The following is a 25285-nucleotide window of genomic DNA, read 5'->3' as shown; positions in this document are numbered from 1 at the left end:
AATCAACAGACTTCTCCATGGATTCTTCCAGCAATACCTTTATCTATTCAAACAGTAATTTTTCTAGGCTTCCTTATTGAATTCCTCCCGATATTTCTTTAATAAACTTCTCTCAGGATTCTCCAGGCAGTTCAGATGGGGTTGTACATACTAGAAATTTCAGTGGAGATTGATCCAGCAATTTCTCGTAGTATTTCTTTCAAAATTCTTATTATGGTACTTCTTGGAATTCTACTTGGGATTCTTCTAAAAATTTATGTTTGGAATTCTTCAGGAATTCCTGGTGGGGCTATTCAGGACAACCTTCCTGGGATTCTTTCAGAAGTTTCTTCCGGTGATTCTTCCAGGAATTCCTTCAGAGATTTTGTTCAGAGATTCTTCCAGAAATTTCTCATGAAATTCCTCCAGGAGCCTATATTGGCCTTCCTCCGGGAACTGTGGCTAGGATTCCAGCAAGTTCTCTTAGAACTCCTCCAATAATTCTCACTGTGATACCTTCAGGAATTCTACTAGGGAAGTTCTTCCGGAAATTCTTCCAGAAAATCATCCTGGGATTTTTCTAAAAATCCCTTCGGTGATTCTTCCAGAGTGTTGCCAACGCTGGCAGCACTGAAAATTTAAACGGAGAATCGATCTACGATACCCCCCAATCCGACTCTATGCGCACCGACTGACACAATCCATGCGCAAGATCCGATGCGTATCGAATGTCAGGATAAATGTCACTACGGCGAGAGAGTCAAGTATTTAGCAAGTCATGTGAACTAGTAATCGTTCGAGAAGAATCTACTCCGTGAATTAATATTGAATTATCAACCCTTCTTTGTACCTTTCGAAACTAAATTAGATAGAATTCAGTTCCTACCATTGTAAGTTTGCTAAACAATCACTATATGCGTTAAAACTCCTAAACCATAAATGAATTGTTATAATATAGGTTAACACAATTCGTACCTCTCGGATAATCTGTGAATCTACGGTCGCAAATCACCACTGTTTGTTGGTAGTAAGTAGGTTCATCAATTTGTGCTCTAAATCAAGTTAACTTAGTTCTGCTACTTAATAGAGATCCCGTATCCCTGGGAAGAATAGTTTGAACGCTGAAACCAATCTGTTGGGGTCAAAATACAAAGGAGACCAGTTTGTAAGTAACGAACCACATAGTTAATATCTCCCAATAACTAATAAAAGCATTTCCAGCTTAAAGAACTCGGCACCGAATAACATAGTGCGATTCTCTTGAGACCTCCGAAACACAGAGATTTCTTCAAGGACTTCCTTCTTAGGTTATTCCAGAAATTCCGCAAGGGATTTCTCCAAGAACTTCTATTGGCCTTCCTCCATGAATTCCGGCTGGAATTCTTCAAGCAATTCTCATTATAACTCCTTCAGAAATACTTCTAGGGATTTCACCTGGCATATTTACATGCTGCAATACTTTCGGGAAATCTTCGTGAGATTCCTCAAAAAAATCCTTCTGCGATTCTAACAAGGATTCTTCCAGTATACTTCTACCGATTCTTTCAAGGAGAACTGTAGGTATTCTTCCGTGCACTTGGTAGAGGAACTTCTTTTAGGATACCCCCGGCATTCCTGATTCAAGGACTTCTCAAGAAATTATTAGCATTTCCTGCGGTTCTTCCAGCTCTTCTTCCTAAATACATTCTAACTATGGTAGTTCAGAAATTATGCTGCGGATTCTTCTAGAGCTTCTAGAAACTCATTCAGGAATTCCTATAGAAATTCCTCATGAAATTCCTGCAGAAACTCCCTTTGGCCTTCCCCCAAGAATACCTCAAACAACTCCTTCTAAGATTCTTCCAGCAATTCTTTCAGAAATTCTTACTGTGATACGTCCAGATATTCTTCTTGTGATTCCTTTACGAATTTATCCTAGCATTATAGCCAGGCGTTCCTGATTGGGTTTCCCTATAAATTCTTGTATAGTTTCCTCCAGCAATACCTCCTAGGATTTCTGCTGAGATTTCTACAATGATACAACCCAGATTTTTTTTTACAATACCTCCTGAGATTTTTCCTGTGATTTTTTATGGAAGATATTTTATCCAAGGATTATTCTCTCATAAATTTTTGGAGAGACGAACGAGCCATGGGCTGAAAGTCTCTTTAATAAAGACAAATCAATCAATCTCATAAATTTATCATGGGATTTCTCCAGGAACTCCACTTGGTCTTCCTCCAGGAATTTTAGCTGGATTTCTCAAGCAGTTCCTACTGTGGTTCTTCCAGCAATTCCTTCTAGGACTCCTCCAGAGTTTCTTACTGTAATATCTCCCGGATTTTTTTCTAGGAATTACTCTAAGAATTTCTCCAGGGATTCCTTCAAAACTTGCTGGGATTCTTCAAGGCAATCTTTCTAGGAGCATTGCAGAAGTACCTTCAGTGTTTCCTCCTGGAAATCCTAAAGGTTTTCCTGGAATTTCTCCAAATATTTCTTATTGGATTCTTCCAGGAAATCCTCTTGACTTTCATCCAGGAGCTCCTCCTGGGATTCCATAAGCGATTCCTGCTTAAGTGTAGAATTAGCATAAGTTAAAATACACAATAATAAAAATTAAAAAAAAAGATTCCTGCTGCTTCTAATGTTTCAGGAATGCTTCCTGTAGGTCTCGCCAAGAAATTCTCAAGGTGATACCTGCCTCTAGGGATTTCTCCTGGCCTTCTAACTAGGATTCTTCTAGGCAGCGTTCCTAGGATATTTCCAGAAATATCTTTGATCCTTCCAGGGATTTTTCTAGAGACTCATCCAGGAATTATTCTAGAGTTTTTATTTGTGGATTACTATAGAAATAATTCACGGTATTACTCCTGGAACTCCTCTTGGGCTTCTTAAAGGAATTCCAGTAGAAATCTCTAGAGGAATCCTTAATCGAATTTCGGGAATAGTTGGAATTTCCTGCGAAATCCTAGAAGGTATTACTAGAGAAATCTCTAGTGAAATCTTATAGGAATGTAGGGGAAAAAACTTGTAATTAATTAGAAGGCACATAATGTTGCTAATTGACAAATTGAGAGATGAATTTGCGAAAAAAAAATCGCGTTCTGGTGAGATTCGAACCTACGACTCCGTATTCGCTATACCGTAGTATGACCATTTCTTTGAGGATTCCTTCGACATGGTTATTTTTTTTACTATCTGCGGTAGTTTCATTAGAATTTCATCAGCAAATTCTTTGAATTTTTTTTTGCCTAATTTCAATGGCTATTTCTCCGAAATTAGGGGAACTTACGTATTTTCGGCAGTTTTATTCCCTTCGTCATGGGTTTTTTTTTTTGAAACCTATTGAACTCAGATTTGGCCTCAAATCCTTCCCAACCAAGCTGAGTTATATGCCCAAATTTCAAGCAACTTGGCCCACAAAAACCCCCCATGACGAAGAGAACAAACCTACCGATAATACCCTTCGTCACCCTATATCAGCAATTTCTTTTTCTGTTATTTTGCGGATTTATTAGGCAATTTTATTGTGATTTTTTTTTGTAATTCTTTATGATTTAACTGTATTTATATTCATTGCTTCCGAAAGTTGCTGAATTGGAAAATCTAAAATTCTTAACTGGTCTTGGTCAAAGAAAATCCCATGAAATTCACGAAAAACTTACTGAAAAAATTCCCAAAAAAATTGTCGGAAAAAAAAATCCATCAAAATTACATTAGAGCTTTCAAAGTAGTTGTTAAAAGAATTCATATAAGAATTACCAGAGGAATTCCTGAATAAAAAATAAGACTTTTTAAGGAAATTGGCCAAATCCAATCTCAATATAAATTGCCGAAATATTCTATATATTCTATAAAAAAAAACAAAGAAATAAATTCGAAGAAATTCTCAAAGAATTTTCCGGAAGCATTAAAGGAATTTCTGAAGAAAAGAACCTCAAAAGTAATTTCCGTAGAATCACCGTGACAGAATTTTTAAAGAACTGCCAAAGTTTTTTTTTCAAATAAATTCCCGAAGGAAATTACTAAGAAATTTGCCGAATCAATTTCCAAAGGAATTACCAAAGAAGTTCCCAAAAGTAATAATCGAAGTTAACAAAATTTTCGAATGAATTGTTGATGAAACTACCGAATAAATGTTCAATGTAAGTAACATCGGAATTGCCGAAGGTATTCCGGAATCATCTGCTGCAGGAATTCCTTACATAAAAACTAAAGAAATCTAGAAGAAAGTGTCTGAAGATTTTTCAATAAAATTATAGAAGCGATTTATGAAAGACTTTGCGAAGGAGTTTTCGAAGGAATTGGTGAAGGAATATCGAATAGCATAAATAATAAAAGCCCAAAAAAGGGACGAAAATCCAAAAAAAAACATTATGACTTGCCGAAGATATTTAAAAGTGTGGAAGTTCCCAGAGTCATTGTCGAATGGCTTCACTAAAAGAATTCCCTAAGCAATTGCCTGAAGAATATTTGGAGAATTTTTAAAAGCAAATATCAATAGAATTGCTCACATTAACAAAACAATGCTTGAAATACTATTTAAAAAATCAGCTTTATGCAGCATTCCATTCACCAGATATATTAATATATGATAATGTAACGTTTTGACGTTTTTATTCTGTTTAAGCAAAATAAAGTATGGATTCAATCAAATTAAATTGTTATATATTTTGAATATTTTGATTTTGATTTTAGAATTTGTTTTTTTTTATAATTCATTATTAGTTTTCATGATTATTTTGGTTAATTTGTAGCTTTTGACGTTTTTATCTTTTTAAGTAAAATCCTAATTGAATTGGATTCATTGAATTTGCCTTAGAGTTTGAACCGTTTCATTTAGTATAGATTATCCGTTTCATATATGGTTTGTGTCTAGGCTAAGCTAATGACGATTCATGTTACGTATCTTATAGGACTTTTTCGATGGCGTTAAATAGTTTTTTACGGCCATGTGCGATTTGAATTTGGCGCACTTGTATGTATATAATAGTTTGTAGATTCAATGGACGACTGCTTCAATAGGAGGAAATTTACTTGACTAGAGAAATCGACTCGACTTCATAGTTGAGTCGGCTGGTGAGCAGAAGTGAGCTTCGGCGACCTTCTCCCAGTTTGTCATTTTTAAAGTTTAAAATTGTGGATTTTGTCGCCAGGGGCAGACACTCTGTTCCCTGAGCGCTTATTTGTTGTTTCGAAGCGTCCAAAGACGCTTTTTATTTTGGGCTTTAAGCCATTTTCCGCTGCTCCTCGCCCGCCAAAACTGGCAGCCAAACGGAGTAGGGATCACGTCCGGCCTACCTGCGTACAGTTTACGTACGATCGGGCAGAGTACCGGACCGCCGACACTCCCCCTCCGCACCTATAGTCCGGCGAACGTTTTGGAGAGCGAACCGACGTCGACGACTGGCCACGACGAAGCACCGACAACGGAAAAGCCTGCGCAGGTACGTCGTTTTTGAGTTCATGGCCATGATCACACACACACACACACTTGACGAGCATTTTTGTGAAAAAGAATATAGACTAAAATGAATTCAATTGTTATTTTTTCGTGTTTCTATTGTTTTTGCTTTGTTTGCTAAATTTATTCCAATAAATTCACTTCAGTGATTCCTAAATGTTCACTTGTTGTTTATTCTGTTCTTTATCTCTTTTTGTGTAAATTTCCGTTATTGATTCGTGTCGCTTATTAGATTTTGGAGTTTTTAGTCGAGCCAGCGGCCGTTCGAGGGAGCCCTTGAGATAGGAGTCGTTCAAGTCGGGCAAACTTTGATATGAACCGGTGGTCTCTCGTTCGCGAGAGTGGCGCAAAAGCCACCGCGTTTTGACAAACTCTTGAGCAAACTCGACGAACGGTTACAATAATTACACTAGTTTACAGCATTTTTGAACTCAGTAAGCTGATGATCGTTTTTGGTGTAGAATCATGCCCTGAGTTCGAAAACGCGAAGGAAAAAAAAAATACAGTAGAACGGAAATTTTTTCAACTTTCCATACAAGGTTGATGATTTGAAATCTATTTTTAAGCAAAGTCGCTCACTTCACACATCTCATTCTCCGTAATCAATGCTCCGATTGAGCTGAATTTTTTACTGTAACTCGCCTACATATGATATGTCAAATAAACGTTGCAAAAGAATTTTTAAATTGTTTTTTTTTTCTTATTGAAAAAAATACATTTCTTCATATATTTTTGGAAAATTTGCTAAAATTTATGGAGATCGTCCCTTAAACTCGCCAATATCTTGAATTTCATCAATGGTATTATATTCAGCTTTTAATTTATGGAAAAAGATTTAAAATTGGTTGAACAAAACGCAAGATATTTGAATTGTAATAAATTTCATATTTTAAAAAGTTGTAAAACTCGATATTGAGCTAAAACTTAAAAACTGTTCTACTTTAAGCTTTTTGAAGCACGGTTTCGAAATCAGTGCTAAATTATGTATGTATGTATGTATGTATGTACAATCCATCTCCCACTGACCGGCAGTGCTTTTATGGAAGAAAAATGTCTGCGTCTATTTTTAACTTTTATCCATAGACGCAAACAGTTTTAGTCCTGGAGATGGAAGGTGATAGCTCTACTGCACGTCCAACGACCCATTTCAAGTATGACAGGACTTCCACGTACATCTTGAGGTCGTTTTTTGAAACAGTAAGCCCCGCATTGATGCATCCGGATATCAATTGGATATCTGAAATGCATTAACACTTCCTGAACCAAAAATTTGCATTTTTGTTTCTGGCGCGTATTTGGTATGGTAAATATCCCATGTATGAATAAAATGAGGTTTTTTTAATTAGAAAGATCTCACCAAGTTCTTCATAGTCTGCCGTGATATAGTTGTACTCTCATTTCTCCAGCGGTGCAGCAACGATCGAAATAGGATTGATTTCATTGCCGCGTACACTTAAAACGAAGTAGAGCGATTAACCGAGTCAGCGATTACTGACGTCACACCGAAACTCCCGAATGATACTACGCTGAAGAATTACACTTTCACATGCGAAAAACTGACTGGGTGGCGTAATACCGGTCAAACCACCCGCGAAATCGTCGAATAAAATTCGTTTTGAGAACGCGCAAAAAAATGACAAGCGGTTAAAAGACACCCGTTCACGGCAACGCTTCTTACGAATTTTCAAGATTGGTGCTCCTAAAAACGTGAGTAGGGGACCAAGTCGGCCATTGTGGCAGCCATATTTGTATTCTCTGAAGTCTCACCTTAAACCCGGTACAAATGTTCGTCACGAAGAGAAATGCATACGTATGCTATTGCAAATCTATTTTGACCTGTTTCTCTAGTTTTCCGACCACTGTTCGCGACACGCACCACTTCTCCACCTTTTCAACGTTTCCGATGAACCCTCCGCACACGCACACTAATGTGGAAATTATCTTCGAAATCAGCGCTAAATTATGCTTCAAAAATTTTGGTCGTTGATAGAAGTTCACAACTTTCGTTTTATTTTGTAAACTAGTGTTACCAATCCAGTCGAAATCGGAATTTGGCGCGAACATCAGAATCCCGATGAGAAAAATCGAAGTTCGCTCGCACCAAATACCGGGTTTCAACTGGATTGAGTGGATTGATAATATATGTTAGTGAAGCTTCAGAGCGGAACTCAGGATAATCGAGTGCGAATTTTGTAGTTTTGAGAATCATACTCACAATTTTTCTGTAAAAGTATTTTCATGCTCACGTGGTAATATTCAACTAATTAAAAAAAAATGCTTTTTAGCCTAGCCATTAATTTTGTGGCCAAACCAAAAATGCAAAAATGTATTCTGATTTTGAAATTTTAAGTATTTATATTTCTTAAAATTGTTCTTGAAAGCTGTTTTGATAAGAGTTGTAATCATGCAATAAAACAAAGAGGATGTCACGATGAATACAAGTTACACGCCAATTTGTGGATATTTTATAGTTTCCGAGATTTACACGTCTAATAATTGCTTCGAAAATGTTTTCTAATGGACCTGATTGTTTTCAATCCACAAAACAGGAGTTGTCGCGATGATACAAATTCTATTTTCCCGCGACGCAGTATATCATTATACTAAGAAATTGAGGTCTGAGAGCCACTGAAACTGGCACCCCCTAGGCACCCCCTAGGAAAAAATCCTAGATACGCCAATGGTGATCGCTATGCAAGCGATGCGTTGGATTTTGTTGAGCTTCGCCCTTGCAGCAGCCTCATTAGTTTTAGGCTACCAGCGAAGACGGCTAATAACAAGACAGACATCTACCCTCTTGCTCCATATACCTTGGGAGCTACAAGCACACTAGCGCCACGAACGACTTCAGGAAACAACATCGTGAATGGGTGTGCATGCGATGCTACTATTTCCGTGTACGTATTTTCATGTACACACACACAATCATATTTTAATGTTCCTGTGAATCGTTGAGGGCGTTTCAACCATGTCGCCTGCAACAGGGTGGGAGCTGTCTGTCTTGTTATTAGCCGTCTTCGCTACCAGACAAGGGAAGCGTAAGTAGTTCTGGGACGAACAATGGTTTTATATATCCACATGATCATACTTGGTTTTAGGCCCCATCTTTTACCCAGGGTTTTTGAACAAACCCAAAGTGTATTGAGACCTTTCTGCACAACTGATTGGAGATGAGAGTTCCAATTCAGTTTTGCGTCGAGTATGACGCCTAGATATTTTACTTCGCGTGAATAAACTAGTTGTGTATGATTCAAGAAAAGGGGTTTCAGTTGGACCTTCCTCCGTTTGGTGAAAGGGATAATGGAAGTTTTTGTAGGATTTATGCCTAGTTGTTCCTTTTGACACCAGGAAAAAGTGTGATTTAGGGCAGATTGCATTCTTTCCACGATAACACTTTCGAATTTGCCTCGTACAATAATGACAACGTCATCAGCATATCCAACCACTTCGAAGCCTCTTCTCTCAAAGCTGTCTAGAAGCTCATCCACCACCAGTGACCACAACAAAGGAGAAAGCACTCCGCCTTGCGGACATCCCCTTGTTGCTTTAACAGTAATGTATGAACCGCTAAGCTCAGAGGAGATTTTTCGATTAGCTAGCATAGCATGTACCCAGGTAACAATGCATGGGTCGAATTTTCTCCTCAACATTGCTGACCCTATAGACGAATAAGAAGCGTTATCGAATGCGCCCTCAATATCAAGAAATGCTACAAGAGCAATTTTGTTTTCATTAAGTGTTTTTTTCGACCTTTTGAACTACCATATGTAGTGCCGAGATCGTAGATTTTCCACTTTGATAAGCGAATTGGTTTTTTGACAAAGGCATTGCTTTCATAAATTTGTGATTTATGTACTCGCATAGTACCTTTTCCATAATTTTGAGCATTACAGAGGATAAACTTATCGGCCTGAATGCTTTGGGGTTGGTTTTATCTCTCTTTCCTGCCTTCGAAATGAAGACAGCCCGGATTTGACGCCAATCGTTGGGTATATGCCCCAAAATCAGACTCGCCCTAAAAATCTCAACCAAGGGTGGAACCAGTGTTTTCTCCTCTTTTTGGATCAACGCTGGGAATATTCCATCCATGCCAGGAGACTTAAATGGCTCGAAAGATCTCACAGCCCTCTCAACCCTGGCCCGAGTGAAAGCTTTCTTTGCAACCTTTATTGCGTCTTTTTTAGATCCAGGAACCCATGATTGGATCTCTTGTGGATCTAAGACAGCAATTCCAGTGTCTTGGTCGCCGATGCTCGACTCAGGGATTGAATCAGGGAAGTGGATCTTTAACAATTCACTCAGTGTATCGCTAGGCTCTACAGTGAGCGAACCATCCGTCTTTCGGAGGCTACCCACACCATTGGAGTGGTCTTTTGAAGGAGTTTTTTGGAGTCTGGCCACTACGGGTGTATTCTCTATGCTTTCACACATTAGAATCCGAGATTTCCGTTTGGCTGACCTTATTTCTTTGTTGTAGTTCGTCAGGGCCTTTCTGTATAGGCTCCAATCGCCGGATCGCTTGGCACGATTGAATTCCCTACGCGCAGTTTTCCTAAGCTTCTCAAGAGTTTTATTCCACTATGGAACATCTCTGCTCGAACTAATTGATTTAGTTGGACAGCTCTCTTGGTAGGCATTAAGGATTTTGTTTTTAATGGATTTGGACGCATCTTCCAATTGTGTAATGGACTTGATGTGACTTTCTATGATGTACTCTTCAGATTGTAGGATAGCTGAGTAGGATTCCCAATCAGTTTTCTTAGGATCTTTAAACGTTTTTTCTATCGTTAGACCCCCTTCCCATTCGAAGATGATGTGTTTGTGGTCTGACATTGATATTTCTTCAGAAACATGCTAGTTTTTTATTTTATCAGAGATAGACCGACTACATAGGGTCAAGTCCAAAACTTCCTGACGAATGAAGTTTTCAAACGTGGGCTTGTCACCAACATTACAAATGTCAATGTTCTTGGAAGAGAGAAACTGTAACAGGTACTCACCTCTGGTGTTTATATTTGTACTTCCCCATACGGTGTGATGTGCATTTGCGTCACACCCTATGACGAAGGGGATGTTGTGTCGGTGGCTGTAGGCTACGAGCGCAGCTATTTCTGGAGGAGGAATTTCGTCCACGTCACCTGAGAAGTATGCCGAGACCATCAAGATATCTCTACTCCCTCTAGCGGAAGGTACCTCCATCCTGACAGCTACGATGTCCCTTTTTAGGAATTCTGAAATTGGAAAGTATTTACAGTTGTTATGTAATAAAATAGCCGCTCTAGGAGAAAGCTGGCTGTCATCATATACCAACTTACATGAGTGTTGTGGAATACCTTGTATTCTGGATTTATTGACCCATGGCTCTTGAATGAGGGCCACGGTTAGATTCTCTTTGGTGAACCGCCGACAGAGCACACCCGTGGCGCTCTCAGCATGGTGGAGGTTCACTTGCAGAACTTTAGTCGCCATTTCCGGGGTTCCCGCTTTTTTCCGGACGACGACTATCCGGCTTTGGATGTTGCGGATCATCAGGGTGTCGTTTGGTGTTACAGTTTGGGTTGTTTCTCTTCCCTGTAGCGACCTGGCCCGCCAGTTTCGCCTCTGTGGTCAAACTGTCGCTTTTTGCACTCCCTTTGCCCTGTTTAGATACCTTTGGTTTGGTACCACTAGAGCAGGGAGTCGCATATAAGCTTCGAGCTTTTCCTTTAGAGGCGGACTGACTAGCCTTTATGGTGCTTTTGGGGTGAGATTTACTAACCTCGCCCGAACCGGAGGCCTCCTCAGATTGCTCTTGGGTCGGCCTTCCAGTCGGATTGGCGGTATCGGCAGTCGGTTGATCTGTAATCTTCCTTAGTTGGATTTCACCAAATCGGTAGTTGAGGGTGTATTTGGACTTCTTCAACTTTTCCATCGACGCACCCTCTACTGTGAAGATCCATTCGACATGAATGTCTTTCAGAATGGATCGTTTCACAATACGCCAATTAGTTGTTGTGATGTCATTTTGGCTTTCTATGAGAGCCTTTATTCGGTCGTCGTCATAGCTGAAGCTTTGTGGGAAGAATGCTCGGATCATCTCTGGACGTGGAATCGCCACTTCGTCCATTGCCATCAGCTCTGCACCTTCCCAGGGTTTCATGGATGGGGATATTCTCTTTAATCACTCAGCAGTCTCTTGATCCTTACAGATTAGAACCATGTAACCGGACTTGTAGATGAGGTTGTTGAATTTGGGTTTTATTGGCTCGTTTCGTTGTTGAACTACTCTGAGCAGGAGTACTTCTTGTAGAAGGTCTAGCTGGGCTGTAGTGAGTTGGACGGTGGGAAAGTCTTTGGGTATTATCCCGACCTTCGCGCTTTTGGCCATATCACTGTAGCTGACACCAGCTGTTTTCCTCATGGGTGGGTTTTGTTGTCCAGACACGTTTTTCTGAGGCGCGCTGTTTGTGGACTGTTGGGCGCGCTCTCTCGGATCCAGATGGTGCTTCACCCTTTTTTGTTTGGGGTCCTCTGTGGCGTCTGTCTAGGTCGTTTCTCGAGCGTTTTGAGGAAGTGGGCTCGCTCTCCTTATTCAGGATTATGGACAAGGTCTCATTCCGGTCTTTTCCCTTCTCCCGGAGAGTTCTAAGCTGCTTCCTCTGCGAGCGTGTGAGTGTGGGGAATTTCTTACTCGGAGCCCCCTTGGCTTCCGCAGAGTTTGTTATCTACCTAAGCTATTGAGATGGTTACGGAAACCCCATACAATAGTTTTAAAATGAGTTCGACGCGTACACACGAGCTTTGCTCGTAAAACAGGGAATTCTTATTGTATGACAGCCTACACACTAAGATTAAATCACAGAATTCTGTGAAATTTCACCGAAATCTCAACAGCAGAATTTTCGGTGAACTGTTCGGTAATTTTTTGATTCACCGAACGATCTGTAAAGATTGAAAATTCTCGTCTGTCAAATTCACCGAATATTTCGGTGATTTTTTACACAGATTTTCTGTGAACTCATGGTTTATTTTTATTGGTTTCACAGAACTTTCTGTGATTTTTTACCAAATTTACGGTGTTTTTCCAGGTACGGTTCACCGAATTATTCGGTGTTTATGGAGTTTTGCTAAATCAAAAGCCGAATCTAATTTCATTTCTGTATTTAAATTGTAACATTTATTCCAATGTGTAATTGTCAAAACTGCAAAGATGTACAAATTAACGGGACGAAAGTGGTGCTTTAACGTGATTTTTCATGACGATGATGTATCCGTGCATTTCATTCTGGCAGAGGAAACGGATAATTGTCTACAAAAAAACCAGGTATTATTTAAGTACAATTAGCATACTTACAGAAAATAACAACCAACCTCCTATCCTGGTATGTATTGAAACTGTTCCAAAACTTCTTTAATTTCTGTTTGTTTTTTTTTTGCTGATTTTCACTTCATTTTCCTGAAAACTAACTTTGCTATCTTCACAGATGACGGAACAACAAATAAACCCAATCAACTTTTGACAACCCGAGCTTGAGCCGACTACTACACCATGGTTTTACAGAAATTCGGTAAAAATCTCAGTTCGCGGTCAAAACTTGATTGTTTACCGTACCGTATTGTTAAAAGTTCACAAAATTCGGTGGTTTGTTTAGCTTCACCGAAAATTCTGTGAAATTTTGACAGTTTCATGGGAGAGCATGAATTTCACCGAAAAATCTGTTAAATCATAGTTTACAGTTTAGATTCGGTGAAATATTTCACAGAATTCTGCGATTCATTCTTAGTGTGTAAATTCGTTAATATATGCTATAGCAACTTCAGGAAATCCTAAAAAAATCTCATAAATCTTCTCTACAGGAGAATTTTTACAATCTATCACTATTCTAGATCAATTCTTCAGAAATTCCACAAGAAAATACAACCTTCTTCTTCTTCTTCTTCTTCTTCTTCTTCTTCTTCTTCTTCTTCTTCTTCTTCTTCTTCTTCTGTATGGCTCTGCATTTTCACTGGAACTTGGCCTGCCTATCTCCAACTTAGTGTTCTTTGAGCACTTTCACAGTTATTAATTGAAGGGCTTTCTTTACCTGCCATTGCATGAATTTGTATATTTTGAGGCAAGGACAATGATACACTATGCCCAGGAAGTCGAGAAAATTTTCCCGATCGGAACGGAATCAAACCAGCCGTCTCCGGATTGGCGATCCGTAGCCTTAATCACTAACTGGAGACCCCAAATACTACCTAGGAATGCCATTAAATTTTTATTAGAGATCACAATCTGTTGTACGATAAAAAATATGGTAAACCAATAATAATAATAAGAGATAACTGGCTGTCAAATAAATCATCTCTCGGGGGGAGTGGACCTGGTGTGATGGTTAGAACACTTGACTATAACGCCGAGGACCTGGGATCGAATCTCACTCCCGACAAACTCGCAAAATGTGAGTTATTCCTTCGGAAGGGAAGTAAAGCGTGGGTCCCGAGATGAACTAGCCTAGGGCTAAAAATCTCGTTAATACAGATAAAAAAAATAAAATCATCTCTCACAAAATAGGTTATAATATGATTCACAGGAATCCAAAATAGCTTTCTTCTACCGAAATGTTTCAATACTTCATCTAAATGTAAAAATCCTAAACACGGCTTATGCAGTCTTTCATGAACGTCTTGGTGAATTGCTCCAAGAATTTCACCAAAATTGTTATCAAAAGCTTCTCCCCCAACAAATTTCGACCTCGCATAGACTCCACTAGTAAAATTCTGAAAACTGACCAGAAAATTCTTAAACAATTTCATGGAAACATACACAAGAAAGTACACGAGAAAAATGTAGGTATTGTATTTTTATTTTATTTTACTTTTTTTCAAAAATTCCTGCAGAAATTTCGAAAGGAATTAATTTTGAAATTTCGGCAAAGTTTTTTCAACGGGTTCGATCAAAATTTTCTGATGGAATTTGGACTACAGAAACATTTAAAGATGCCGCTAAAACCTTGTTCAAAACTCTAGTAATCAATCTTGAGATAGAACATCGAAAATTTCACGGAATGTTTTTATCTAGCAATTTTCTGGTGATTTTCCAAACAAATCTACAAATTTTTTCCGGTAAAACTGTTGGAAATTTGTTTGGTAAATTTATTAAAAACAATCACTGTCGTTGCATAAACCCAAAACTCTGAAGCATCGAATAATTCTCAAAAAACTATTGATTTTTGAGGGACAAATTTTCAAAATAATATAAGAAGCAATTATCGTAGCATTCTCTGGAGAAATTATCTAACGAATCTCCGGAGAAATTTTTGAAACTATCTAGGGAAATTTCCGAGGTATATCTTTGAAGGAAATTCTTAAAGAGCCTACGAATAAAATTTTAAAGGAATCTTTGAAACAATTCCGTAAATTTTTGTAAGAAAAAACGAAGCTAATTGAGGGAAGTTCTGGACGGAAACTGTGGACATTTTTTCGAAATAATATCCAGGGATTTCGAGGAAGAATTTCTGGAGGAATTGACAGAAAACCATTATTACAAAATTTAAAAAAAAAAAATCTCTGGAAGAATGAACAAAGTGGTATCAGAAATCCTCGGTAGGCATCTGTGGAACAATTAATTGAATAAATGTTTGGAGTACTTCCCGAAACAATCTCCAGAGAAACTCCCAAACGAATCACTGAAGAATTTCCTTAGAAATCTTTGGAGAAATTCCATAGAAATCTCTGGCTGAATTTTCGGAAGAATCTCTGAACTAAGGAATCTCTGTAAATTTTTCAGGAGGAATTCCCGAAATATCTGTACAGGAAATTCCAAAAGAACACCTGAATAAATTTTCTATGGAATATTTGAAGGAATCCTTAAGAGGTTTTCGTGGGAAATTTCCCAAAGGAAGTTGTGGACGAATTTTTAAAATGATCTCGGCAGAAATCCCTGAAATAATCTGCAGAGGATTTTCTTAGGAACCTCTGGAGGCAGGAACAAAGAAATCTGTGGGGAAATTCTTGAAAGAATTCTGGAAGAAACTGTATTGGAACCCCTGACGGAATTCGTGGAGGAATTCTAAAGGAAAGAAGGATATAATTAAATTCTTTGGAGGAACCCCAAAGGCATGTCTTGAGAGATTTGCTAATCGATACCATTTATCATTATTAACTTTAGCAATTTGCTAAACGTTAGGCATTTTTTTTTTCTTTGAACTAGCCGGTAGCGGCTTATTCAATACGTTTCTGGTTGTCGCCATGGCTATGAACTCATGTGATTGAGTTGTACATACGTATATGTACAGTGGATACAAAGATACAATAGGAGCTGATACACAGTTTGCCCAGACGCCAAATATTTAACCACTTTTGACAGACAAATTTTGGCAGGTTGTTTGGCTCTGTTTGTCCTTTGTTTTATTAGTTTAAAACAATCATGTGTACATATGGGGATTTTTTTATTATCGTACAAATTGGGCCGAAGGGTCTCAGATTTTCATGAAACTTTTTCCACAGACAGGGCTCATGGATATATGAACAAAAAAAAAATGAGAAAAATTTAGAGTTGCCTATATTCCCGGAAAACTCAGATGGAAATTTTTTGTTTTCCCCTGACACCACTTACTTTGAAAAATCATAACTCAAGAACGAAGCATCGTAGAAACAAAGTTTTTTTAGAAAACAAAAGCAAATTTTCTCAGAAATCTAAAAAAATGAACTGGAAAAAGTTTTCCACAAAATTTTCCACAGTTGAGAAAATTCGTAAAGAAAAGCCGGAAAAACTATGCCCGAACTCGTGGAAATTTTTCAAAAAAAATATTCTATTGCTTTAATAGCTGAAATTTTTGGAATGCACTTTTTTTCGTTTTTGTTAAAATATGTCCAAATGTACCATATAAGCCTATTCTTTGAAAAATCATAACTCAGGAACGATGCGTCGTAGAAACAAAGTTTTTTTTATTGAAAATGAAAGCAATTTTTTTCAGGAATCCAAAAAAATATTACGTGGAGAAAGTTTTCCACAAAATTTTCCACCGTTGACAAAAATCATAAAGAAAAGCCGGAAAAGCTATGCCTGAATTTGCAGAAAATTTTCGAAAAAATATTTTTGAGAAGGTGATTTTATAAGCTTTGACCGCTGAAATTTTTGGATTGCACTTTTTTTTTCTTTCCTGAGTTATGGCCAATTTTGTGAAAAATGACCATATAAGCCTATAAAAAAAAGTGCATTCCAAAAATTTCAGCGATCAAAGCTTATGAAATATCCTTCTCAAAAATATTTTTATGAAAATTTTCCGCGAGTTCGGCCATAGTTTTTCCGGCTTTTCTTTATGAATTTTCACAACGGTTAAAAATTTTATGGAAAACTTTTTCCACTTAATATTTTTTTTTTATTTCTGAGAAAATTTGCTTTCATTTTCATTCAAAAACTTTGTTTCTACGATGCTTCGTTCTTGAGTTACCATTTTTTTTTTTGTAAAAAAAAGGCTGATATGGCACATTTGGACATTTTTCAACAAAATTGGCCATAACTCAAAAATAAAAAAAAATAAAAAGTGCATTCCAAAAATTTCAGCGATTAAAGCTTATAAAATATCCTTCTCAAAAGAAATTGAAAATTTTCCGCGAGCTCGGGCATAGTTTTTCCGGCTTTTCTTTACGAATTTTCTCAACTGTGGAAAACTTTTTCCAGTTCATATTTTTTTTGTGATTTCTGAGAAAATTTGCTTTAATTTTCTGAAAAAACTTTGTCCCTACGATGGTTTGTTTTTGAGTTATGATTTTTCAAAGCAAGTAATGTCAGGGGAAAACAAACAATTTCCACCTGAGTTTTCCGGAAAAATAGGCGACCCTAATTTTTTCATTTTTTTTTTGTACATATATCCATGAGCCCTGCCTGTGGAAAAAGTTTTATGAAAATCTGAGACCCTTCGGCCCAAACCCGTACGGTAATAAAAAAAAACGCCCATAGAATACTTTTTCAGGGCAATTCTGAGATGTATAAATCTTGGGAACTATTGCTTCCTGGGGTATCTTCAGGAACTCCTGCAGTGATTCATCCAGAAACTGCTACAGATATTCCTCAAGGAGTTCCTCCACGAACTTTTGTAGGGATTCCTTCAGGAATTCCTCCTTTTATTCTTCAAGGATTTCTTCCAGGAATTAATTCAGTACTTCCTCCAGGAACTGTTTAGGGATTCCCTTAGGAATTCCTCTTAAAATTGCCTCCGGGATCCCTCCTGGAATTTCTCCAGGAATTCCTCTACGGATTTCTTCAAGAACTGCTACAGGGATTCATCCACGAACTCTTCCTTCAGAATTTCTCCAAGAATTCTACAAATTTTTCTGGTATTCCCCTACAAATTTCTTAGGAGATTCCTCCATAAATTTCTTCGGGAATTCCTCCAGGAATTCTTCCAGGAATTCCTCTGAGAATTCCTGCAGGGAATTGTCTAAAACTTCTTCCAGGAATTCCGCCAGAAATTACTCTAGGAATTCCTCAAGAGATTTCTCCAGCAGTTCCTCTAGAGATTCCTTCAGGAATTCCTACAGGCATTCCTCTATGATATCCTCCAAGGATCCCTCCAAAAATTCCACCAGGAATTCCCACTGGAATTCCTACATATCCAAGAATTCTTCAAGGGATTCCTCCAAGGATTTTTCGAGAGACTCGTACAGGAATGCTTCTAGGCATTCATCCAGGAATTAATCCAGGCATTCTTCCAGGGATTCCTCCTTGGATTCTTGCAAATATTACTCCAGTAATTGCTTCAGGGACTCCTCCTGGAATTTCTCTAGGAGTTCTTCCAGGAGTTTATCTTGGCATTGCTTCAGGAATTCTTCCTGGGATTCCTCCAGGAATTCATGCAAGCATTCCTCCAAATTCCATCCAGGAATTTATCCAGGGTCTCCTAGAGGAATTTCTCCAGAAATTACCCCAGGAATTTCTTCAGAAATCCCTCCAGGAATTTCACTAGGAATTAATCTAGAAGAGTTTCCTTTATAAACTCTGTCAGCCATTCATCTAGGAATTTCCCCAGGAAATCCTTCAGGGATTCCTTCAGAAATTCTTCCAGCATTTTCTCTAGGAATTCCTTCTGGATTTTTTCCAGGGATTCCTACAAGAATTCTTATAGGATTTCTCCCAGACTTCCTCAAGAAATTCCTCTAGAAATTTCTCCAGGTATTTATCATTTTTTTTTTCAGAAATGGAAAAATAATAGAAAAATAAATCTCTCAGAATTTCTCCAGTAATCATCCAGAAATTCATCCAGTAATTCTTTGAGAATTTCTCTAGAGATTCCTCCAGAAATTCCTTCAGGGATTCCTCCAGCAGGAATTCGCCGTGGCATTCATCCAGGATTTTATCCAGGAATTTCTTTTGAGACAGATGTCAGCAAATTCTTCAGAAATTTCTCCAGAAAATCCTCTTGGGTTTCTTCAGGATTTTTTCATGGAATCCTCCAGGCGTTTCTACAGGAATTTCCCCAGATATTCCTCCAGGAATTGCTTCAGGGATTCCTCCAAGGATTTCTCCACCAATTTCTCCAGGGATTTTTCCAGATATACCTCAGGAAATCCTTCGAAGATTCCTCCAGGAAATCCTCCAGAAATTCCTTTAAGGGTTCTTCCAGGAAATTCTCCTGGAACTTCTCGAGGGATTTTTTTTTCAGAAATTTCTCCAGGAATTCCTCCCAGAATTCCTCTGGAGATTTCTCCATGAATTCCTGCAGGGATTCTTCCAGGGATTGCTCCAAGAATTCATCCAGGAATTTCTCCAGGAGTTCCTGCTGAGTCTCATCCAAGAGTTGCTCCAGGACTTTCTCCAGAGATTACAACAGGAATTTGTTTGGAAGTTCCTCCAGGCATTCTGCCAGGATTCTCTCTAGCTAATTTCCATGAATTGCTTCAGGGATTCTTCCAGAAATTCCTTCAGGTATTTCTCCACGATTTCCTCCAAGGATTCCTTCAGAAATTTCTCTAAGATTTTCTCTAGGAGTTCGTCAAGAGATTTCTTCAGAAATTTTTCTAGGGATTCCTTCCAGAAGTCCTCCAGGAAATTCTCCAGAAATTTATCTAGGATTTCTTCTAGGAATTCATCAAGAGATTTCTCCAGAAATTTCTTTTGAGATTCATCCCAGAATTTATCCAGGAATTTCTCCTGGTATACTTTCAGAAATTCCTCCAGGGATTGCTCCAGGAATTCTTCCAGGGATTGCTCAAGGAATTCATGAAGTGATTTCTTCTCAGTTTCTTATGTAATTTATGAAACCCTTCAATCATTTTTTCCAGGGATCTACCCAAGAATTTCTCCAGGATTACCTGATGATTTTTTTTTTAATTACTTCAACAATTTACGGCAGAATTCTTCCAGCGAATAGCATTGGTAGATAATTTAAAAAGGATACATACAAGAACCAGAAAACCATCCACGGATTCTTTCTGGAATCCCTCCAGCAGTTTCTTCAGAAGTTTACTCAGGGATTCCATTAGGAAATCTTACAATAAGCGAGACAAAAAATCCTCCAGGGATTTTTCCAAGTATCCCACATGCCACAAAAGAGTCTCGACGCAGGTTTTGGTTGCGTAGAAGTCGCTGTGACTTACTTTAAACATATAAGTACTTAAATGCTAGAATTGCTTTCTATCATTTCTCCTGGGAACCCTTCAGGAATTCATCCAGAGAGACTCTTTCGGAATTCTTCCAGGAATTCCTTCCGGAATTTTTCTAGGAAAAGCACCAGGAATTTTTCCAAGAGTTCCTTCTTAAATTCCTCCAGACATTTCTTTTTGAATAAATTCCAGGTTTTTTTTTTTAATTCCATTATTTGAGAGTTCTTCGGAAATACCTGCAGGAAATTCTTCTCCAGGCATTCCCTTCAGGAATTCTCACAGGAATAACTCGAGGGTGATAGTTTCAAGGCTTTTACGAGAATACCTTCAAAAATTCTTCCAAGAATCCTTCCGGGATTACGTCAATTGATTTTTCTATAGGATTATGCTCTGAGTTGAGTATACGCAGTATATGAGTAAATATATAAAACCATAGTTAAATACTTACCTGAATTAAGACGTAATGAAATTTTCCATCTAGTTAATATAATTAATTTTGACCCCTGCCGCGACCAGTGTGCTAATTAAACGCACACCATCGCACGTTAGCTGTCAAACAGCAGCATAAGATTTGTAAATAGTAGCATAAGTGTAAATAAATAAGTTAGTTGAATTTCGCATCTCGGCGCGTTTACACATATCCCGGTCTTGTTTCGGTTTTGTGGTGCCTGAAAAGTTACCAAATCCCGACGATTCCACCCGATTATACCCGCCCGCTGGTGCAGTGCCTTGAGGAAGTAATTTGTGCAAGAATTGAAATCGGAGTGGGAAAGAAAGCTTGTGTTCTGCTGGGAAAAGTGTCCCACGGACGAGTGAAGCAAGAAGAGTGGATAAGTGCTAAACAACCATCTTTGGGGAGATTTCGGTAAGGATGTACTCGGAGCAATTCAACTGAAGGTTTATTCTTAGATGAACAGAGATCCAAGACATTTCAAGATTGCTAATAAGTATATACAAACTGGATGATTAATTACTGAAAGAACTCCAGTTAGTCATGGAAGACATTATGTACACATTTTGAAAAAAATATTCGGACGGGTTTACTGTTTTACTGAAAAAAAATGTTAAAGAAAATCATAAAGAAAATTCTGGCTCAGTTCTCAAAAGAGTTCATAATTTACGAAAGAGTTTAGCTATAATTTCTTACGAATATTTTGTAGATATCATCAAAAAAAATCTGAGCTCCAGAAGAAATAATGCAGGAGTAAAAAAAAACCCTAAATCATCTAGAAAATGACTACCGCTACCAGCACCACGTTGATTTGTGTAGAACAGGCGGGCTTTATCCAACGTATTGTACATAATACAACATCGTGACTGCTGAAGGGTTATATAATGCTTTTCATCGTGTTGCGTTTAGTTATCAAAGCTAGTAGGTTCAAATTTGCTAAGGGTGCTTGATCCCTGAAGGAATTCCTGGAAATATCTCTAGAGAGCATCATGGGCGAATCCCTGGGGCAACTTCAGAACAAGTTCCTGGTGTGATCCCTGGATTAATTCCTGTAGCAATTCTTGGATGAAACCCAGCAGGAGTTTCTGGAGAAATTCTTGAATTAATTCTTGAAGCAATCCCTGGAAGAATTTCTGGAGGAATTCCTGGAGAAATTTCTGATGGTTTCCTGGAGGAATTTCTGGAGGATTTCCTGGAGAAATCTTCGATGGATTTCCTGGAGGAATCTCTGGAAAAATCCCTGGAGAAATTCGTGGATAAATCCCTGTAAGAATTTCTGAAGCAATTCCTGGAGGAATATCTGAAAGAATTCCTGGAGCAATTCCTGGAGGAATGCCTGAAAAATCCTGAAGAATCTCTGAAGAAATCCTTAGATGATTTATTGGAGAAATTTCTGGAGGAATTGTTGATATAATTTCTGAGGGATGTCCGAGAGTAATACCTGGAGAAATTTCTGAAGAATTCCCTAGAGAAATTCTTGGATAAAATGCTGGAGGAATGCCTGGATGAATTCCTAGCGGAATTCCTGCAGGAATTTATGGGGGAATCTCTAGAGGAATTATGGGAGATTTCTATTTTTATTATTTTTATATTTCTGAAAATAATTCCTTGAGAAAATCCTGGGAGGTATTTTCAGAGGATTTTCTGAAGGAATTACTGGAGAAATCCTCGAGGAATTTCTGGAAGATTTCCTGGAAGAATTTTCGAATGATTTCCTGAAGGAATCCCTGCGAAAATCTCTGGAGAAATTTTTGGAGAAATAAGTAATTCCTGAAAAAATCTCTGGAGACATTCTTGGATAAATGCCTGGAGGGATTCCTGTAAAATTCCTAAGAATTTCTGAAGAAATCCCTAGAGGATTTCCTGGAGAAGTTGCTGACATAATTGCTGAAGGTTGTTCAGGAGCAATTCCTGGATCAGCTTCTGGAGAATATCATGAGGGAGTCCCTGGAGAAATTCCTGGATTCAATCCTGGAGGAATTCTTGGAGGTATTCCTGTAGGAATTGCTGGGGAAATCCCTGAATAAATTCCTGGAGGAATCTCTAGAAGAATTCATGAAACAATTACTGGATGAATTTCTGGAGGAAACTTAAGAGGAACTCTTGGAGAAAATTCTGAAAACAATCCCTCGAGAAATTCCTGGGGGAACTTCTAGACGAATTTCTGACGGAATTCCTGGAGAAATCCTCGAAGGAATTTCTGAAGGAACCTCTGTGGGAATCCCTGGAGAAATTTGTGGAAAAATCCCTGTAATAAACCGTGAAGTAGTTCCTAGAGGAATTCTTAGCGGAATTCCTGGTAGAAATTGTAGAATCCCTGTAGCAATTTCCTGAGGAAAATCTGGAAGCATTCCTGGAAGTATCCCTGGAAAAAAATCCAGAAGGTATTCCTAGAGAAAATCCTGGAAGCATTTCTACTGGAATCCCTGAAGGACTTCCTGGAGAAATTTCTGGATGAATTGCTGACAGAATTTATGAAGGAATTCCTAAATCAATTCCTGGTGAAATTCCTGGAGGAATCCCTGAAGAAATTTCTGGAGGAATTCCCCGAGGAGATCCTGGAGAAATTTCTGAATAAATTCCTGAATTATTTAACAAGTGGCTAAGTGAAAGTTCGAGTTTTTAAACTGTTTCCGAAACGCGCTATTCCGCGAGTGAACCGTGGGGTTACTACCCGGCCAGTGAAGTTAGTTTTATATGTAACAGGGTCCAAAATGCATTGGGATGTCCAAAACAGTTATCACTGTTGATGCCTCAAAGATCATTTCTTTTCATAAAATTTTCAGCCAGAAATGACCTTGTGGGTATTTCTAATGAACAGTGGAGGCTTTCACGATCATACTAACATCACTATGTGTAACACCCTCTGAATCTGTTTGATTTAGGCTTAAATTCAAATTAATGTATTCTAAATAGGGGTCCAAAACTCGACCGTTACCCTAGCATACGAATCATAAGCAATAGGCCATATGAATAAAGCTGAGTAAATACTCTTTACTCAGATCTCTGTGAAGTTTCACAGAGATTTGCTCCACGGCTTCACATATATTTAGTAAAGAGAATTTACTCAACTTTATTCATATGGCCTAATATAGGAATACCACTACCTAAGGAAAACTATTTCTACAAAAATAAGAAGATGACCGACGAATGTTTCCAATATGTCAAATGATTGTGTAGTTTCCATACTTTACAGGAAAAATAAACAAACCGAGCCAAAACTACTTTTAGTATTTATTACGGCGTGTGCCAATGATAGGGACACTGTGCCAGTTTTGGACACATTTTCTTATTTCGGTTCCACTTCGCACTTTTTGCATACATTCCTTATGGGATTAGTCATAACTGGTACACTATGGCGAAATAGGGTGCAAAGAAGCCGAAATTATAAGGAAAATGATTTATTTCTAAAATAATTTTAGCAAATTGTGAAGTTTGAATGATTGCAATCATCATTTGTGAGTATAATCTTGTTTTCACACAATGTTTTATGTTGTGTTTCATCGATAAAGGTTGAAAATCAACTACACTGAAGTTTTTTTTACGACGGTAATGGTGCGGCGTAAGAAAAACCGCGTAAAAAACCCCACGTTATTTCAAAAAACGTCGTAAAAAAACCGCGTTATTTCAAAAAACGTGGTAAAAAAAGTCAAGTCACGTTAGATGTGGTCCTAACTATTTTACGCGTGTTTTTGAAATAACGCGTTTTTTTACGACGGTTTTTGAAATAACGCGGTTTTTTTTAGGACGCACCGCGTAATAAAAACTACAGTGTATAGCCAATTTGAGGTGCTATAGCCATAACTGACACACTGAGCCTAGTAGGTGACAAAATTTTGTTCACCGCTAAGTAGAAAAATCATTGAAATATTCAAATATAATTTATTGCGATGGAAATCACACTATGATTGCATTTGGCAGTGATATTTGGATTGCTACGCATTCAAACAGTGTTTTGTCTGTGTAAGTTTCCAAAATCCTGCGCTTACCAATAGCATTTTACATACTTTCATAGTGAATTTTTCACTTGAAATGTCGCGCGTAGGGATAAAAGCAAATATAATATCCTCACTCTCTATGCATCAATGAGCCACTTCTAAACTTTCTATATTAGTTTTTCCCGCTTGAGGAATAGGTATGCAATTTGATCAATAATACGTGTGTAGTGAGAGACATAAAAGCGGCTGGATAACCAATGCTACAAACTATTCCCCCTTCCAGAGCCGCCGCCCGAAATGCAACACCAACCCGATAATCACGCTCAATTCCGCCACCCAATTCATCGCACCGGCCGGAACCGGATCATCCGTCAACAACAGTGCCGGATGTGGCAATAAGCTGTACAGTTTTATGCCTCCGCCCTCATCCGCTACCCCACTCGCCACACCAATGTCGGAAACGGCCTTCCACGATTGCCGGATTACGGCGCCAACGGTCGCTTCGTCCTGCAATGGTCAGCCTCCGAAGGGTGCCACCGACGCACTATCGACGGCTTCCACCATGGCAATGGTTGGTGCTCCCCTAACCAGTTCGGATCCATCGGTCCTGTCAATACCGGCTACGCCGTCCTTCACCCGCCACGCCATCCGTTCCAACTACATGGACAAAAGCATCGAGGCCAAGAAGAAGGTTAGCTTGTTTGTATCCATTTATTTCACCTTTGCTTTCATCCTCGACAAAATACCAGTTGGCTGTTTGTTATCGTAACTCTATTCTCTTGTTTTTCTCTGCCCGCAGGTCATCCGGATGCTCTTTGTTATCATTGTGGAGTTCTTCGTTTGCTGGGCGCCGTTGCATATACTCAATACGGTAAGTGCGAGAGTTCTAACGCATTAGTTTTTAC

The 25285-nt window shown here is 38.4% G+C and overlaps 1 protein-coding gene and 1 long non-coding RNA gene across 4 annotated transcripts in view; both read left to right on the top strand.

Moving 5' to 3' along the window:
* The window catches only part of LOC115256380 (octopamine receptor 2), a 242856-nt gene that overhangs the window by 203535 nt on the left and 14036 nt on the right, over positions 1–25285 (top strand). For both annotated transcript variants that reach the window (XR_003892593.2, XM_029854770.2), the window contains exons 6-7: positions 24664–25071; positions 25180–25251. Coding sequence is in view for 1 of the 2 variants with exons in the window: in XM_029854770.2 (XP_029710630.1) it covers positions 24664–25071; positions 25180–25251 (480 nt within the window). In the remaining variant the exon portion in view is untranslated. The remainder of the gene's footprint in view (positions 1–24663; positions 25072–25179; positions 25252–25285) is intronic.
* Positions 595–1255, top strand: LOC134284897 (uncharacterized). Of its 2 annotated transcripts, XR_009996001.1 has the most exons (4): positions 595–869; positions 938–1006; positions 1067–1144; positions 1201–1255. It is a non-coding gene; the product is annotated as an uncharacterized LOC134284897 (long non-coding RNA). The 2 variants fall into 2 exon arrangements; XR_009996000.1 differs by lacking the exon at positions 1201–1255 and having other exon boundaries at positions 1067–1157.

Source organism: Aedes albopictus, chromosome 1 (genome assembly GCF_035046485.1).
Source record: "Aedes albopictus strain Foshan chromosome 1, AalbF5, whole genome shotgun sequence".
Lineage (NCBI taxonomy): Eukaryota > Metazoa > Arthropoda > Insecta > Diptera > Culicidae > Aedes > Aedes albopictus.
Note: the sequence above shows the minus strand (reverse complement) of the source record. Positions and strands in the feature narration are given on the sequence as shown.